The 18,867-nt window shown below is 47.5% G+C and overlaps 1 protein-coding gene across 2 annotated transcripts in view; it reads right to left on the reverse strand.

Moving 5' to 3' along the window:
* The window catches only part of LOC134146611 (protein diaphanous homolog 1-like), a 51,402-nt gene that overhangs the window by 15,990 nt on the left and 16,545 nt on the right, over positions 1 to 18,867 (reverse strand). For both annotated transcript variants that reach the window (XM_062586951.1, XM_062586952.1), the window contains exons 2-9: positions 7,688 to 7,786; positions 7,499 to 7,593; positions 7,131 to 7,232; positions 3,824 to 4,063; positions 3,549 to 3,678; positions 2,216 to 2,341; positions 1,354 to 1,517; positions 1,055 to 1,190 (exon numbers count right to left, since the gene is read on the reverse strand). In XM_062586951.1, coding sequence (XP_062442935.1) covers positions 1,055 to 1,190; positions 1,354 to 1,517; positions 2,216 to 2,341; positions 3,549 to 3,678; positions 3,824 to 4,063; positions 7,131 to 7,232; positions 7,499 to 7,593; positions 7,688 to 7,786 — 1,092 coding nt within the window. The remainder of the gene's footprint in view (positions 1 to 1,054; positions 1,191 to 1,353; positions 1,518 to 2,215; positions 2,342 to 3,548; positions 3,679 to 3,823; positions 4,064 to 7,130; positions 7,233 to 7,498; positions 7,594 to 7,687; positions 7,787 to 18,867) is intronic.

Genomic DNA, 18,867 nt, shown 5'->3' on the forward strand with positions numbered 1-18,867 from the left:
GAGCTTTGTAGTGGTCTTTGAAATCATACTAGTCACACAGCAGATGAAGCTAAATGGGCTGCTTGTCACTCATATGCTCCTCCAGGTTGGACTTTCAGGACTGCACCTGTCTTAACAGTCCTGAACAGCAACCTTAAACTCATTAATATTTTTATGAATCAGTTAATATTAAAAAAGGTCACAAAAATGGCTGATTTACACTGGGCAGTGACATGGGTATAAATATACCCCTGTCATTCCAGAGTATTTGGGATCTAGGAAGGAAAGTGAACAATGTGGACAACCCTAACATCAAAACATGATCTTGCCATTCATCAACAATGCCAGCAGGTTCTGTCAGGTCTGTTCTGTTCCCAGGAAGATGTAAAATTGTAGCATAGGAATATTTACTGCTGTGCAGACTGGTCCACTCAGAAGTTAGGGCACTGAAGGGATGAGGAAAGGGAAATCTCTCCCCTTTTCCTTTTAAAAATAAATTTGCAAAGAAATCTGAAACATATGTGGTTGGAATAGATGAGTCGAATGCCAGACTTCTGCATTAGTAGAAGAGTGTACAGCAGAACTGTTTGGAAAGCGGGAAACATGAGTGCTCACACTAATGTGCACCAGGCCTCTCAAATAAAACAAGGGAAAAGACAGCACAGGACCATAGCATTGAATTCTTGCTCATTTTGTCCTATCGCTTTTGGTGCGTAATACCAATTTCTGCATTTTATTTTGATGAGAAGTCCCTCAAAAAGTCTTTCAAATTCAGTCAGGTTTTCTGTACCCTGGTAGGCTCTGCACATCTCTGGAGATGGGTTTATTGCAATTCACCTAACCCTCATGTTTAAAGCTCTCATGCAAATCCGCAAGCTGCTGCTCTCAAGCACAGAACTTCATCTGAGTAATACTGCTCCATTTCTTACTGGGAGGATATCCCCAAAACTCCATCTCTCAGAATCCAACTCCAGAACATTTCTTTGCAACAGCAGTTCTCTGCATACATTGCTAGTAGGGCTGTGCATTGAGCCCAAAACCTCTGCTGTCCCAAAAGCCCAGTTGCATCTCATACCTGCATTCATGTCTATCAGCTGTTCTCTCTTCTGCTGTTTCTCCAGTCGTTCCTTCTCAGCCTTCTCCTTTGCCAACTTTGCTCGGCGCATCTTCTCTTCCGTTTCACGCCGCTTCTGATTCTCCTTGACAGCTTGCTGCAAACAGGAGAAACAGATGCTGAAGGACTGCATGATTGAGGGGGTGTGGGAAAAAAACCTGTAAAAGCAGTTAACATTCCTCTGTGGAAGAAGAGTGGTAGATCTGGGCAATGAAGGAAATGGAGACAAGGATAAGAGTAGGAAAGGGCATCCTGCTCACCAGAAACATATTTCTGAAGTTGTTCAGATCCATGAAGAAGTCCTCAATAGATGTTTTCTTGGGGTCAAATAGAAAGTACTGGCCTAGCTCCTTAAAGAGGTTTTCCATGTTTGAGTGCATCATTCGCAGCTTATCGTACTGCTCCTTGGCATCCTTAATGAAGCTGTGAAATCCAGAAGTCAAGGAAAAGCCAGTTGCTAGGTAGAAAGCATTATTAAGCAGCTGATCAGATATACTCCACCATCACCAGACTGTGATGCTAAGATGAACTCAGCCTAATCTGTTCAGTGTTTGAATGAGGCTTCGGCTTCCTACTTCAAAGGAAAGAAGTAGGAATAAGCAGCTCCGAAGTAAACGGTGTCATTCTTGTAACCCACCTCACAGCCTGGATTATAATTTCAAAACACACTCCTGCAAGTGCCTCTTACAAAAGCCAGATTTCATGGTATACCCCCAACGCACCACAGTACCGCCGGCATCAGTGCAGCTGCATCCTGACACCAATGCAACTCAAAGCCCCTCTGCAAGAGCACAGCGCTCCCAGCCTGCCCATCAACCTTGATGTGGTTCAGGAACTTCAGGAACGCATCAGCCAGCTCACTGACAATCCCTTTGCCCAAAGCTGCCATGGAGATTGAGAACGACAGAGGATTCCCTGTTGATGGCAAATAGCATCCCTGGGACAAATGCAAGATTCTCTAAAGCTATATAGTAACATTCCTTACGCATCATGACAGAAAGGTCTTTTTCCATACAACAGGTCCTTCTGCTCTCTCCCTCTCCAGACTTTAAGCCTTGGAGTCCCTTTTACCATAGCTCACACCTATTTTGGAACATCTTTCTTCCTACAAGCAAAAGGATATTGTCATTTTTTCCACAAATTTGTCCTTTTCGTCTGTAACGGCTGGAAAATTCTCAATATCGCGTTCCACATCCGAAATCTGTTTCCTCATCATGTCCAAATTTTTCTGCAAGTTCTCAGCAGACACTGAAAAAGACCCCAGAAAAGACATACCAAAATAGAGAAAGACACTCCCAAAATATTTACTTGAACCAGGAGCATGCTTTATATCTTGCAGCTGCTATCAGGACTGCACATATATCCCTGAAAACATGTTTGACATCTGCCAGAAGTGTCTTACCCCAATTTAGGCTCAGGCAAATCACACCCATACGCTGATGATTAATTGCTGCAAAACAATACCTCAGTGCTCCAAAAATGTGAACAGCAGATCTTTGAATCTACAGCCCTTTCTGCTCCTGGATAGTGAAAGGAGAAATCTCTGGTACAAGTACAAACCCCAAGTTATACCAGCCAGTACTGTTCTCTACTCTCCTTTTCTGCACTATTTTGGTTGGGGAGACAGGACGGGAAAGCTCTCCAAGCTTTAACAATCTCCAGTCCCTAAAATATAGAAGGGAACTTCTTTTTGACTTAGAGCTATTTAAAGACTGACAAAGCTCCAACACTGGCTATCTGCAAAGACACTGTGAAGCTACCTGCCTACCTCTACTTCAGCGTATCAAGGTTGCCTCAGTAGTGCTGGGACAAGAGAGAGGACAGCGTTACACCAGCAATATCATTACGTGTTAGCAGTAGCTAAAAGGGAATATTAGATCAGAACCAGGGAAACACTGATGAGTAAGCTAAAGAGCACAGTCCTGGGTGGGGGGTGGTGGTAGGGGCAGCAGTAGTCAGGCTTGCTGCAGAGAGCTTTCATCCTTTCTCAGAGAAGGATATATCTGCAGTCTGCATCCTGCTGCTGAGATGCAATTTCCTTCCTCCCTGGATACTGATTCAGCATAACCAACTCTTTTATTGCAAGACAAAACAATGTGTATCCTTCCTTCCAGGCAGCATATCTGTTTATTTTACTGACGCTTCCTTCGCTACTCTGCACAGTAAAGTACAGCTAGAGCAATTATTTAATAGGAGCAAGGCTTCTATTGCAACAACAAAAATAATGCATCTTTGGCAAGCAGCCTTGGACTTTGCAGCCACCTTCCATCTAGCACCCATAGACATAAACAAACTTCAACTGTCTTCATTCAGAAATGCCTAGATCCAAACCCCTGTCTCCTGTCAAGGCAAACATCCAGCTTCAGCTCTTCTGGAAAAAAAAAAAAAAAAAAAAAAAAAATCTACAAGGGCTCCCTGTGCACCCAGCCACAGGCCACCCGCCCTACAGCAGTACCTCGACTGGCCTTTTCCACGTGGATGAGCTCATCTGGAAATGTCAGCAGTTTTGGGTAGGACTGTTCACACTGTTCAGCCACAAAGTGCAGCAGTGTTAACTTCTGATCGGAGGACTTTGTGTCACGGAGCTGGTAATGAAAAAAAGAACAGGACTGTATAGAGAGCATTTGGAGATTAGCCAGCAGTTATTTCCAGCCCCACGTGCAGGTGACTAGGAAATAAACACAGAATACAAAAATCAGTTCCCTGAGCTGCCCATCAAAAAGCACTCACCTTGCAGAGAAAGCTGATGTTGAAGCCAAAGGCACCAGCATTCCTAGAGCCTGCGTTCATGAAGTTACCCACCAGCAGAATGAACTCCAGCAGGCCAGAGAAATTTTCACTCTTGCGCACTTCCTCACAGGCTGCCGTCACTGAGACAATTTCAGGTTTGATGTTCTCTACTTGCTCATTGAACTGCAGCTTGAAGAGGATGGCATTGAGACGAGGTCGGAGACGAGAAACTGAGCTAATCTGAGAAGGGAACGGGAAAGGAAAAGTGTTCACGCATAAGGGGAGGGGGAACTGAGGTGGTCTGAAAAAGAAGGGGATGAGAACAGATGGTTACTCACTACCAATTACAGATTTGTATGGACCCACTCTCTAGGGGTGAGCGTCACACCTCCAGAGTCCCAAAGATACCCCCCAGCAATTGTCCTTCAGAGACTCACACCCAGTCACACATTAGGTACTTGGTTTTAACTGAAAAGATTGGGCCCACCCCCCATATCATAACTCAGACCCACTCTGCTAAGCAAAAAATTAAGTTGAAGGGGCAGAGGAGGCAGGTGAGTAGCACAGGCTGTGCATACGCACTAGGAGTGACAGTCAGTAACCCCTTTCTTTGCACAGAATTGCTATTGCCAACTCCCACTTGAAAGATCAAATCCGGAAAACATTAAAGTGATGCCTGCAGTCCCACGGACTTCAGATGTATCAAGCACTTGTTTCATGCTGACCTGAGTCAAAGTCCAACGCAGCTACAAGCACAGAAATCAGCAGGAGAATAACACAGAAGTATTTGTTTAGAGAGAGATGAAGAGGTGCTTCCCAAAGACGAGCATTGACTGATCTAGCCTCAAGGGATATCACCAAGCCCATCGGGGCCACAGGATCCTTTGGCAGTGCAGGCACGTCTCTGAAGCAGCCGCAGCTCGTTAGCCAAGGCCTTCTGCTCTTAACTCCTGACTGCCACATGACTGAATACAGTTACCAAACAACTGCCCGTTACTTGTGCTGCTTCTCAATTTGTTAGAGTAATGCAAACAATTTTCTGAGCAGTTGGGTTCTGCCCCCAGAGAAGTTTTACATTCAGATCACAAAACCCTGCCTCGGGCAAGCTGTCTGGAAAGGAAGCAATCTCAGAGCAAACATACGTTATCATTGCCAGGAACAGGCCTAAAAGTTGCGCATAAGCCTGAGGAAGGGGATTGTGTTCAGACTCCAGACACTGGACAGATTACAGACACCTGGGTATAGGGACAAGAGACTTCCAAAAAGAGCATCAGCAAGGGCTGAACGATGGCAGAATCATTATTCTTTGTGGAGAAGGTCATTCTAAGCATTAAATGCATCTTAACTGTAAGAATCCTATTTTGATCAATAAAGTGAAAAAATATTATAGGAACAGGACATTGCTGAGGTATTTCATCCTTCCTGTACTTCTCATGGTTCATAAAGATTCTGGCATTAGTAACAAGATCAGATTTATTTTCTACTCTGCTGTTTCTGATGAGCAGCACTCTTAGCTGAAGTCAGTTTTAACTCTTGGAGAACTTGTCCTCTTTACAGAGGACTGAAGGAAGTAAAAAAAAAAAAAAAAGAAAAAAGAAAAAAAAAAAAAAAAGAAAACTCCAAACAAAACCCTCTCCACTGTTCTGAGTTTCCTTCTGGCGTTACACGATCAAAGTTTTATTTGTTGGAATTAAATGTAGCTGAAGAAATGGACTAATTCTGTTGGAGTTTTACTGGCCACTAGATCCTTGCACGTTTCAAGCACAAGGTTTCTCAGATGTAGACAGTCTAAAAATCTGTGCCTCAAAAAGACTATATTTGAGACCCTCTCAAGATGTTTGGGGAAGACAAATAGGGAGCTCTTGAGTGTTCATTTTTTTCCTGCCTTAAAAAGAAAGAAAAAAAGAAGAACCCAAGTGACCATACACTTCATGAAAGTTTGCACTCAAGGAATAAGAACAGGGAGAAATAGATTTTCTACAACACAGATAGAAGGACCTGTCATACCATTTGGCTCTAAAAATCCACCAGGTCCAAGAGTTACTCATCTAGGTTCCCCACACAAAGTGAGATGATAAAAGTTACCAGTTCCACAGGGAGAGTCAGCCTATTTGGAAACCTAGGTAATAAAGTTGGTCCTGATAAAGCAGCCCAGAGAGAATTACTTCTATCCAGGCAAGTTAAATACTTTAAAAACTTCTATCTAGGGTTAAATATGTTAACAGCTTTTTTGACAAATTAAGTATAGTATTTAAATTAATTCCTGGTTTGTTGCAAGGATGCTAAAAGACATTATCAACAAGCAAACAAAAAAAAAAGAGTATACAAATGAAAGACATGATGTGTAGCAGAGAGACTAGGTGGAAGAGACCTTCTAATTTTTATTTATCCTGAATGTAGGCAAAGGCTTAAAAATGAGACCTAGAAGTCCTGAAGTTGCATAATGCCTTCACCTGTGTAATGCTAAGTTCCTCCTACTTGCAAATCTGAAGCCTCTCCTCTGTAACCTCCCACTCCTTGCAGTCTGCTTTTCACTTAGAGCCCTGCAACCTCCACTCCCAGGCTCTAGGACAGTACTCTGAGCCTCGGGGTCTTGCCCAGGTGTGCTGTGAAAAGGTCATTAAGTCTAACATGCGGGGGGGGGGGGGGGGGGGGGGGGGGGGGGGGAGGGGGTTTGCAGTGGGAAGTGATTGTCCCTGATGGGCCAATTGTCCTTCCTTTTCCACCTCTCACTTTGTAGCTTTGATCTGTAACCTTACACAAAGGAACACAGTGCTCAGTACATAACAATAGGGGACAAGGACACTTAAACAACCAAAACCAACATTACCTGATGATGGACAACACAAAGCTTACGAGCCAATTAGCACTGCAACAGCTGCACCTGATCAAAGCCTGCTCCAATCAACACCATTAGCCTAATGAGTGAGTCTCCCTAATGGGGAAATCGAGCACAGCTTGAAGAACCCAATAGTTACTGTGGGAAAGGTGCTTGAAGAACCCAATAGTTACTGTGGGAAAGGTACTTGGAGGACAAAGAATGCTCATTTGGGGAGACTCTCATTGTCTCTCCTCCTAGTTGGCCCCTGGGGAAGAGTCTTCCCTTTTCTGGAAATAAATCTGTGTGAATGTTAGCCTGTTTGATGATCTTTTGCACAACGCTAGACAGAGGAAATTCAGAGACAGTACAAGGAGCGTGGAGGTGGAATGGGATATCACACAAGGAACAAACCAGGGGAAATGCAGTTTTTTTCAGTTTTTCAACTGATGGATCTTTCTTTGCCTGGGGAGAGGAAAAGGCACTCACCACAACTCCAAACTGCTCAGACTCTGCCATATCATTGTATTCATCCTTGAGCTCCGCTAGCATCTTCAGCTGCTCTGGCTCTGGCATTTGCTTAATCAAGTTCTACAAGAGAAATGAATACATGTGTGGCAGAGGACTGCCTGAACCAGCACCCAACACATGCAACCAATGGAGACGCCCAAATGTTAGAGTAGAAATAGCCCCCGTACACTCTATGCTCCTCCTGCTCAAGAAAAGAAGGGGATACAAATTTAATAGAGTTCTGCAGTGAACAAGGTCACTCCCTTCTCCCCCCAAATTGCAGTGCAGTGGAAGTTAGGAAACAACTGCCCGCAGAATTCTCTCCCCTGCCCAGTCCACGCTCTCACCTGAACCATGGACTCAGTCAGCACAGACTCATTCACCTCCAGGATTACAGTCTTGATCTCTTCATAAGGCATGCGGAAAGATCCCAGGAAAATGGCTGCCAGAATCCAGAGAGAAGCATAGGTCAATCTTCAGGGACAATATCCTGTCAAGTGCTTAAAGGAAATGGTCCCTGATTTTGTCATACTCACATAGGTTCTGGGAAGTCTTTGAATCCAACACTTTCAGCTCCTTGACTTTTTTCTTTTGAGTCGTCTTTTTCTCCTCTCCACCCTCCTGGTCTTTCTTCGCTGCGAGTACAGAAAATACAGGTAAGCTGTAAAAAGCTGAATGTGCAAGAGCTTTTCTTCATGTAAGATCCGAAAAGAACTGCCCTAGTAATCAATGACAAAGCTCTGGCTAGTTTATATAACAAATGTCTTTACAAAGGGATAGAGAAAGCTCAGAGTGCTGCTCTCCTTGACCTTGTCACACATGGACACAGTCTTTACTCTCCCATAAAAACAAAACAAAACAAACCCACAACAACAAAAAACTCCACGACCCCCCTTGCTAAAGACAGCTATTGCCTTAAACAAAAGCAGAGATTTCAGGTCAAGGTGACAACCTCCAGCTATACATCAGAGCTCAACGTCAGATACCATATGCATGGAATTTGTGGTGTCTTGCATAGAAAAGGAGGCAAAATAGATGCCCAGTGTCAGCACAGTCCCAGGACCTGCTTTCAGCCTGCTTACAGTCCTCTCCTCTGTGTTACACTCAGGCATTCCTGAGACTTGCACATCCAGGAACACTGAAGGGGTTTGGACCTTGTCTTGCAACATGCTCTGCCAGCTTCCATACCAGGAGAGGGATGACTAAGGCATCACACTGCTTAGAGGCCTAAACACTCACTGCTTCATTGGCTGTAAGTGACATCAAGGGTTGGAAGGAGCAGCTGATCCTTGTCCCATGGCGACCTCACAAGCCACGTAGCTAATACATTGAGGCCAACAGGGACACAAGTTGGCAGGTGAGACCATGGAAAAAGGAACTTTACAGCTCTGCTACACTGCCCTGCAACTGCAGCACGGCTCCAGTCTGCTTTTGGACACGAGCAATTGGAAAGCCAAGACGATCCTTCCTCCTGCACCTCAAACTCTGTAAATGAGAGGGGAATAGCACACAAACACAACCCTGATGTGTCCTACAAGGTGCTCCCCCTTCAACACCTTGGGCACGGGGACAACTGCAGTCTGCAGCACCCTCAGCATCCCACCCCGTTCTTCAGTCTGCGAGGGAGCATGCTGCCCAGCAACAAGGCAAGGGAAGACGAGCATCTCCTCTCGGAGCTAACCTATGGCTGTGCTGCTCTTCCATGCCTCCGCCCTCAGACGTGTGCTGACACCCCAGGCTAGCGCGCAGACAGTACAGCTGCTGCAGGCACAGATTCACTGACCTATTTTCATATATGTGGGCATGATCACGATCACAAGCAAAGGGCACTGTTGCTTAGAGATATTTAAAGGAAAAGACACTCATATAGCTATCCCTGGAAACCACAATCAGTTCTTAGGACAAAGATACTCATTATCTTCCCAAGAAGCATCCTTGTGAAGGGCTGTGGGAAGAAAAGGCACAGACCACATGGCTATAAAAGGCAAAACAAAAAAACCCGTTAAGTTGTAAAACAATACTTCTAAGAAAGCAACAGAAGGACAATTGCTGAAGATTCAATCCTGAGGATTTAAGAACAAACTAGGCCCAGGACTTGATAAGTAGAAGGGTCTCACTTATTTCAGGTGGAAGGAACAAATATCTATAAAAATGCACCAAGGTGGAATTGAGTAGTCTTGCAGATATATCCCTCATCTCTCCGTCACTCAGTGACAAGCTACTTGCGTGGACTAATCTAAACCAGTTTTATACAAGTCAGTCTCACTAAATTGTTTTGTTTAAGATCCCAGATGGACTTGGACAAAGTTGCTAAGCTTTTAATCCATACCTCAGGCAGCTTTGGGAGACAGCAGCTTCAGTGTTAGCTAGTTTCAAGTTAGTCAGATACACTTAAACCAGGCACAATCTATATACATACACCTCTGAAAGCTGGGTATTGGAACAACAGATGCTACAAAAAGAAAATTAACCCTTAAACTACACTCAAGTCTGGAGAGGGAAGAAAAAAAAGAAAAAGAAACAGGCACCCTGCAGAGGCTCATAAAACTATTTCTCCTCCTTTCATGGAAGGGAAAGATTTGCTGTGCTTGTAACAGAGCAAGAGCCTGCAAATAGGCAGCTACTGGAAGCAGACCATACACTGCAAGATACGCCTATGATTAGCTGCAAGCGAGTCCGTCGCTGAGCCTAGAGCATCCTTTTTTTAGTTGATTCAGTGAAGTTCATCACTAAGCTCGAAGCTGTGAAATCTCTGCCTATAGCACTTACACTAAAAGCCATTTACCCCCCCCCCCCACCTCCTTGAAATATAAGCATGTTTTACCCATCCTTCTGGAAAGCCTCCAGCCTCACTGATATCTTACTACTAGCAGGTTGGTATAACAGAATTCACTATCAAGACAAGAGGCGCCAACATTACAGAGATCTGAAGCAGCATATTTTGTCAGTGACAAATCCAAGTTTAGCGTGAACTCCCTAACTTCCCAATCTTCTGAGTCACAAGCCTCCCTTAGCAGCCAAGGCACTCTGTAGCCTGAGACTCAAATTGCAGAGATAATAGAAACACTAAAACAACAACAACCAAAAAAAAATCCCACAGAAAACAAAACAAAAAAACAAACAAAAAAACCACACCCTACACACCTCCATAGGAGTAACACAACTATCCAGCTCCTAGGAAAGAGCCCAGAAATGGAATGATGCCCAGAAAAACCCACCTAACCCCAACGAAGGCCGCACACAGGTAAGAGTCAATAGTCCAGAAAACAACAGAGTCCTGTGCAGTGCCACAAACTAGATCAAAAGAATTTTTATGCAGAATATAACTAACAAGGAAAAAGCTACACTGAATCTTGAGTGCATGGTAAAGCCCCGAGTCCCAGCAGTGTAAGACAGCCGTATCAGGCATGCTTGCTGGAGGATGATGTATCCCCCACTTCTCAGAGAGGTACCTGGGGTTTCACCAGAAGCACGACACCATTTGCTGCTGGGAGACCCAGCAGCACCCAAACCTGTTTCTTCCAAGAGTGCCGAGTTATAGCTCAGTGCCAGATTTCAGGAGGAACACAAGACCACTAGCATGTAAGACAGTATGCAGTCTTCTGGGGGAAGGATTCAAGGGGGAATTTTGGGGAGACAAGAAGGTATTCTGAGGTTGCGATGGGGAATTTCTGCAAAGAAACTTTTGCTTTACGAAAAGCAGCACTAAGCCTCCAACAGCTTAGTCTGTCAGCTCTCTTCCTGGACTGAGAAGTATCTGCTTACCTCTAAGTGCTCCACTGCATCACAAGAAGGATGCACTGATGAGTAAGATAAGAGTTGTTACTACAAATAGAGACATTAATAACAATTACTCAAATGTCATATGCTGGCAGCTCTCCTGGAGGTCTCCACGCAGCTGGGAGAGGTGCCATTGCCAGGATCTACTGCTAACGCACCTGGGGCAAGGATCCACCCCCAACCTGCCCAGGCAGGAAGGAAAACAAGGCATCTGTATCCTGAACAATGAGAACAGGAAACTCCCGTCTGTCGGGGAGCTTGGACTACAGCAGCTGATCATGGAAGGCTTAACTGCATCCAGCTTCCACACAGTTTTGAAGGATAACCCATGCCTGATCTGCCCAGCCTCCTACAGAAGCGAGGGCAAGAGAACTATGTTGCAGCTAAAGCATCCTATACCAGCAAGGGAGGGTAATATCAGACCTTGAGAGGTGGCAGGGGGGTGACCCTGGGGTAACTGTTCATCTGTAATACCAACTCGATGGAGAGCAGAGGGGTTGCAGACCCCCAGGTCTGGCATCCCCCCACCAAATGCCCCGCACTCTTGCCCCCAGCTGCCTCTCCTGGCCTTGCATCCAGTCTCGGAGCCAAGAAAGCTGCCGCAGAGCTCCAGCAACAGCTTTGCCTCTGCTTGTCTCACTCCCCCTCCTCCCCCGGGCTCCTCCCTTGCCAACCTTTTTATTTTCTGCGTCATAAACATAAAATGGAGACTGCAAAGAAGGAAAACACTTTGCCTAAAATGGCTGAGGAAGAGGAAGGATGCGCACAGCGGTGCAAGAGCACCATCTGCCGCTGGACAGGCTGCTGAGCGAGGGGAGCAGCATGCCAGCCCCATACCTAGGTGCTGTGCACAACACAGGCAGAAAAGGAGACTCCAACCAGCTCTTAATGGGTCATTTAACTTGTCATCACAGCCAAATCATTTGCTTCAAACACTTTCACAGCCTTGTCTGTTCCTGAGCTTTCCTGGTTGCCTCTCACCCCCTCTTTTTCTAATTCAATCTTTCACACTGTTATAGGCACAATCCAGAGGGTAAGGCTAATATTTCCTTTACTCTGCAGAAATTCTACCATATTTCACATACACAACTCCCAATAACTAATGCTGCTACCCTCCATATTCATAGATTTTTCCAGGTTTGGGAAAAGCACCAAGTTTCATCTGCATTAACATCCGCACTAGGAATCAGTTTAGGATTTGTGCTAAAAGTCTGGTGTTTCTTCTTGTGGGAATAGCCCTTCTCGAGGAGCATGGGGGCTGGCCAGCACCCAGAGCCAAGGACAGGAGAAAGGATGCAATCCAGACGCTGCATGAGAACTGGTACAGATCAAGACTGAGATGACCAGATACTGCCTATCCACAAGATTTAGGAGCCAAAGGACAAGTGGAAAATCAGAATAAGGACACTCCTTGATCCTCCAACTTTTAAGCTAAGAGTAAATCAGCCTAGGGCCAAATCTAGCTGAATCTGAAGATTAAGATTCACATGTGAATCTTAGAGGAGTTTTTTTTTTTCGGATTAGTTTAACAAGAGGCCAAGGGCAAGCATTCGGTAACGACAGGGGAAAAATCCCAGACAGATTCGTGATCCCAAATCCTTTATGACAACTGGAGCAAATATACTTGGGAGGATGAGGAGGAAAAGCAAAGGATTTAAAAAAAAAAAAAAAGAGAGAGAGAGAGAGGAAAAGGAAAATACAGAGAGAACACACTTATGTAAGTGACTGCACCTAAAATGATAATTAAATTCAGTCAGTAGCAGGGGTCTCAGCACAGCACATGTTTAAACACCGTAACACTATACGCCCTGTCTGCGGGGACAGACCCTCGCAAGCCCAAGTTCTGGGGGCACCAGCGCTCACGCGCTACAAAGCCACATACTGCAAACCACACAGGTTATATAACAGTCCCAATCCCACTCCCCCCAAAAAAAGAACCATGCCACTATGAAAAGCTCACTCTAAGGCCCTTTTCTGGGAGAGAATAGTCCATTTTGTGAGTCGCTGCCAGGCTGACGTGGAGCCTGAGCTTGGCAACAGTGTTTTGCAGCAGGAGCGTGCCCAGGTGCAAACGCCGAGGGGCACACGCAGGACAGGGAACACAGGTAGATTCAGTCTTGCTGTCATTTTGCTGACTGTACTAGCTGCAGAAGTTACAGCCACATCCCCTGCTTGTCAAGAGACAAGATTTGAGCCCAGCACCAGGACAGCAGAGACCTGCATGCCCAAACTGGCCGGCAAGACAGGATCAGCACAGCCAGGGTACTGACTCGCTCCGGTTTCTGCAGCATTGCTGCACAGGAAGGGGTGTCAGCAGGGAAAAACACCGGAATCTCTCAGCCTCGGAGCAATGCAGGACTGAATAACTGCACAACACAGCTCTGAGGCCACAAAACCCTGGTGCGTTCCCAGCACGCCCTAGGTGACTCAGTATGGGAGCGCTGGGAAAGCACAAGCCACACATAAGGGTGGATCCCAGCCTGGCAAGACAGTGCCACAGGGCAGGAGCGAGGAAGACGGGCAAAACTATGTAGAAGCTCAGGGAAGGGGTACGCTGGCACCGCCGTGCAGCTGGCTAAATCTGTAATGCCAGTAGGGAGAGCGAAAAGTTTTCGTTATTTTAAAAAAAGAGATACACAAGCACAATAGCAATAGGCTTGGAGAGCACAGGACAGGCATGGGGTGCACTGGAAAAATGCCGGGAGCCCCATAAAAGAGGAACAGAAAGAGTCCACTGGCAGAGAGCTAGAAAAGGGCTTGTGTACTGTCTCAGAGATCTCTGTTTCTTCCACCGACATAAAAGACTGCTAATCCCCCCCTCCTTCTGCTTTTAAACAGCAGAACAGCTAAGTACCCCAAAGGCTGGGGCAGCTGCCCGGGGGGCAGTTGGTGCCTTTGTGTGCACGGGCAGGTGATTTCTCCCCGGGACACCCCCCTCCCGCTCCGGTCCACCCCAGCAGCAGATGGAGACCTCCCCCCTCCCCACAAATAGGATTTTGTCACACACTGAAAAGAGGGACAAATCTCCTGCACGAGGCTGCCCGGCAGGACAAAGACTCCTTGAAACGTGAGCCAAACTGCTCCTTCCAGGCTGAGCCGGGGCAGGGGATGGAGAAGCGGGGCGGGGGGACACAGCACAAAGCAAGGAGCCGGCGGCGGGCATGCGCGGCCGGCGTTTCCTCTCTTTGTCTGCAGAAGGAGGTCAGCGCGGGGGGCGCGGGGGGAGCCAGGGGAGGGTGCAGAGCTGCGTCAGAGCCTCGCCAGGAAATCAGCTGAGCTCTTCTCCCAATCCCAGGCCTCTGACCTCATTACCAGGAACCGGGCCAAAACAGCTCAACTGCGCACATCTGGCGGCTGCGAGCAGCACTGCAAGGGATTTGGAAACATTAATGCAGAGTAAGGGCATCATACACATTTTCCCAGAAAAATCCTCCGGTTTCCCAAGCTGGACAAGCCCCAAAATGCACGTGAGGCCAGAAAACCCTAGGACATCCACAGCCCTAACCAGAGGTTCACCCAGTGGCTTCTCAAACTTCAAATTGGAGAAAAAAAAAAAAAAAAAAAAAAAAAAAGCTAAAACCCACTGCTCAACACTGACAGCACAGTGCTACCACCAGGGATGAAAGTTTGCGGGTTTGCGGGCACTACAGACCTGTCCCTGGTACTGGCACCTCTCACTGAGCACCACATACCTGCACACATGCTAGTAACACTGCAAGAGTTTCTCTATAACAGCAATGAGCTGATGGAAGTGGCTGGCCATACCAGACAGGCAGGAGGAGCACCCCAGAACAAAGCTCACTTATCATCCCGAGAACCCACAAAACTAAGCGTTGTCCATACAACAGCACCAGTCTGGTGCTGCCAATCCTAAAGGTGCAAGAAAAGGTCAGCTCAAGACCTATCCGCAACCCACTGCTTGTTACGAGATGAAAATACCTAATGCTAAAATACACGGTGGTATTAAGATAAGAAAAACCTCTGAGCTGGTTGTGGTTTTTCCTCTCCGGACTCCGGTACGCGCAGGCAGGAAACAGAGGTAACGCACAAAGCGCTGCCAGGTCTGAAACACGTTTAGACGCTCGTAGATCTGGACCGCACACTCGCAACGAGGAACGAGACACCCTTCTAGGAACAGTAACTCCAGGCACAGCCTCCAGCCCTTTCGCAGGCTACCGTGCGGGGAGCGGGGACCCCGCGTACTCACACAAATTAAACACGTAGGAGACCTCGGAAGAAAGCCCTCCATGCCGCCTGCCTCCTGAGAAGGCAACTATTCAGGCTTCCAGCAGCAACAGCACCCAACGTCCCGTCACAAAGCACCCCGATGCTTTCAGCATGCATTATCCAAACTTGTTTCAAGAGAAACTAGGCAGCAGCCCAGCAAGAGCAGGGAAAACATTAAGACCTAACGGTCTCCTGCTGCAGCAGGCAAAATCCTGAGCAGATACAAGGGGAATGCCTTTCACAACAGGGTCCTTAAGCACTGGAAAGGGAGTCTGGTTAAGCCTGGGCAGGCGGGAGAACTTCCAACCTTGAAGAGGCTCAAAATTTGACCGCACAAGACCCCAAGCAACCTCAGCAAACTTGGAGGCTGGCCCTGCTCCGAGGCGGACAGACTGACTTGACATTCCCAGAGCATCCTTCCAGCCTACGTCATTCTGTGAGGCTGTAAGGACACCTGACGAGTGCACACGCTCCTCCACGTTTACTCCCCTTAGCAAAAAGTTCTCAACTGACATTTACTGGATTCCTAGCCTTGTGAACGGGTATCTCTGCTTTGTCTGAAAATAGTCCTCAGCAATACAGAAGCCAAGTCTCTCTTCCTATTCATCACCACCTTTCAGCCATCAACGACACAAAATGCACAGCTGCTAGAGCAAAATAGTGCAATAATAAAAAAAGCAATAGTAGTGACCAAACTTTGAGGGCCTCTGCCTCCTAAAGTACCAACGTGACCAAGCCGCTGACACTGCTGAGAAAGGAAAAAGGAAGGCCAGCAGCAGCTAGATGAGGCACTTGTGTCAGGGAAGCCTGCAGCAAAAGGTTTGTGAGCTGGAGGAAGTGATGCCTCCAGTGCTTCATAGATCTGGAGACGCACGGAGAGCACGTGGGGAAGCTTTAAAGGTATTTGTGAGCACTTAGAGGGCCCAGCTAACCCAAAAAAGAAAAATATATATATTACACACACACACACACATTTTTTGTTAACTGCCTGAAGCACTGAGCGGCCCCTCCAGAAAAGCTTCAAGTTTCATTCTCAACAGGGATTTTGATTCAGGTCCACGCAAGATATTCAGAGCTCCGACACCTCTCCATCTCCCCCACCTACGTGTTCAGATTCCCAACAACTGCAGTAGCATCTTACTACCTACTTACGTGTTGCAAATTAAATACCCTCTGCGGGTTGCGCCTTCTGGACCTAACAGGCCACTGCTCTCTAGTGAAGGTCTAGACCTTCTGACACCACTGCCTCCTGCCTCTCTAGAGTACACCTACTAGAAGAAAAAAGAAAAACAGACAGAGGCGCCTGCAAGGAACTTCACCCACAGGCCATTTAACACGTGGAACAATCCAGCGCGGAGAACGACCGCGCGGTCTCCCAGTGCGTTATTTGGAGCTGCACACCTGACACCGAAACACCTGAGCTGCACCGCGTTACCAGCACAGCCACAACAGGAACTGTCCTGGCGTGCAGCTAGGCTCTGCGTGGCTGGAAGATGCAGAATCACAGAAAGTGCGAGACAAAAAGCAACACAGGAGGAGTATCTGGGCAAAAGGGTTCTCCACGTACTAAAGCTGGTGCAGAGCGGCAGCAGTGCCACACCGGCCACAGGCTTGGTGGCACAGCAGTTGCTGGACCAGCGCAGAGACTCACAGCAGAGAGGTACAACCGTGCCACGGTGAGCAAACTCTCCTCCTCTGCAGCCTCGCGACAGCACTGCCAGACCGCTGCCTCGGACAAGCTCCACACGGGCTGCACAGCACTAGCACCACAGGATTTCTCACAGCTACCACAGACAGGACTCTGCTCGCCACAAAAAAAAAAAAAAAAAAAAAAACCAACACACACACCCCCTTAGGACTGGAAATTTGCTGACAGTCCCTGAGCTGCTGCATTTAAACACCCTTTGCAGCAGTGTCGCAAAGCCTCAGTGCCAAAGCAGGAGAGCCAGCTGCCACCTGGTGTCCAAAAGGAGGTCTTGCACTGTGACCTGAGCTGCCGAGACACTAAGACACTAAAACGCCTGAAATTTAAACAACACCGGCCACCAGGGCAAGCACCGCTTGATTCGGGTGCAGAAGCACGGACTGCCACCCTGCCTGTCCCAAACACCTGTGCAGTAGACTACAGCAGCCCAGATCTTCAGCAAGCACCTGAACACCCTTCACACAGATCACTTGTGGCCCCTTACGAAAGTCTGCCAGCCTGACAACTCCTAAAGACAACTCAAACCACAAAACTGAACTCCAGTGACGACATTAAACACGTTCAGAAAGACAGATCTAAGCTCAGAGAGCAAAAAGGGAGGGGAAACGCACAGCAGACGCTTGCCACACCAGCAGCTTGGGGACGCTGCACAGCACCAGGACAAGGTGCTCCTCGTGCGAACACAGCAGGAGACGGTCTTCAGATGGAAACTTACTCTCCCTGCAGCTAGGGCAATCACAGAGCCAGGTCCTGGGCCACACGTTCACAGGAGAGAGAGCAGTCACAGCTGGTTTCGGGGCAAAGCACCAAGAAAACCGCCTTTGTGTTCATACGACTGCATACGCTGCAGAGCCGATAGAGACGACACGTAACTCGGCACAAGCAAAACCTCTGAGCTGGTTGTGGTTTTTCCTCTCCGGACTCCGGTACGCGCAGGCAGGAAACAGAGGTAACGCACAAAGCGCTGCCAGGTCTGAAACACGTTTAGACGCCCGTAGATCTGGACCGCACACTCGCAACGAGGAACGAGACACCCTTCTAGGAACAGTAACTCCAGGCACAGCCTCCAGCCCTTTCGCAGGCTACCGTGCGGGGAGCGGGGACCCCGCGTACTCACACAAATTAAACACGTAGGAGACCTCGGAAAAAAGCCCTCCATGCCGCCTGCCTCCTGAGAAGGCAACTATTCAGGCTTCCAGCAGCAACAGCACCCAACGTCCCGTCACAAAGCACCCCGATGCTTTCAGCATGCATTATCCAAACTTGTTTCAAGAGAAACTAGGCAGCAGCCCAGCAAGAGCAGGGAAAACGTTAAGACCTAACGGTCTCCAGCTGCAGCAAGCAAAATCCTGAGCAGATATAAGGGGAATGCCTTTCACAACAGGGTCCTTAAGCACTGGAAAGGGAGTCTGGTTAAGCCTGGGCAGGCGGGAGAACTTCCAACCTTGAAGAGGCTCAAAATTTGACTGCGCAAGACCCTGAGCAACCTCAGCAAACTTGGAGGCTGGCCCTGCTCCGAGGCGGACAGACTGACTTGACATTCCCAGAGCATCCTTCCAGCCTACGTCATTCTGTGAGGCTGTAAGGACACCTGACGAGTGCACACGCTCCTCCACGTTTACTCCCCTTAGCAAAAAGTTCTCAACTGACATTTACTGGATTCCTAGCCTTGTGAACGGGTATCTCTGCTTTGTCTGAAAATAGTCCTCAGCAATACAGAAGCCAAGTCTCTCTTCCTATTCATCACCACCTTTCAGCCATCAACGACACAAAATGCACAGCTGCTAGAGCAAAATAGTGCAATAATAAAAAAAGCAATAGTAGTGACCAAACTTTGAGGGCCTCTGCCTCCTAAAGTACCGACGTGACCAAGCCGCTGACACTGCTGAGAAAGGAAAAAGGAAGGCCAGCAACAGCTAGATGAGGCACTTGTGTCAGGGAAGCCTGCAGCAAAAGGTTTGTGAGCTGGAGGAAGTGATGCCTCCAGGGCTTCATAGATCTGGA

The sequence above is a fragment of the Rhea pennata genome, chromosome 14 (genome assembly GCF_028389875.1).
Source record: "Rhea pennata isolate bPtePen1 chromosome 14, bPtePen1.pri, whole genome shotgun sequence".
Taxonomy (NCBI): Eukaryota; Metazoa; Chordata; class Aves; order Rheiformes; family Rheidae; genus Rhea; species Rhea pennata.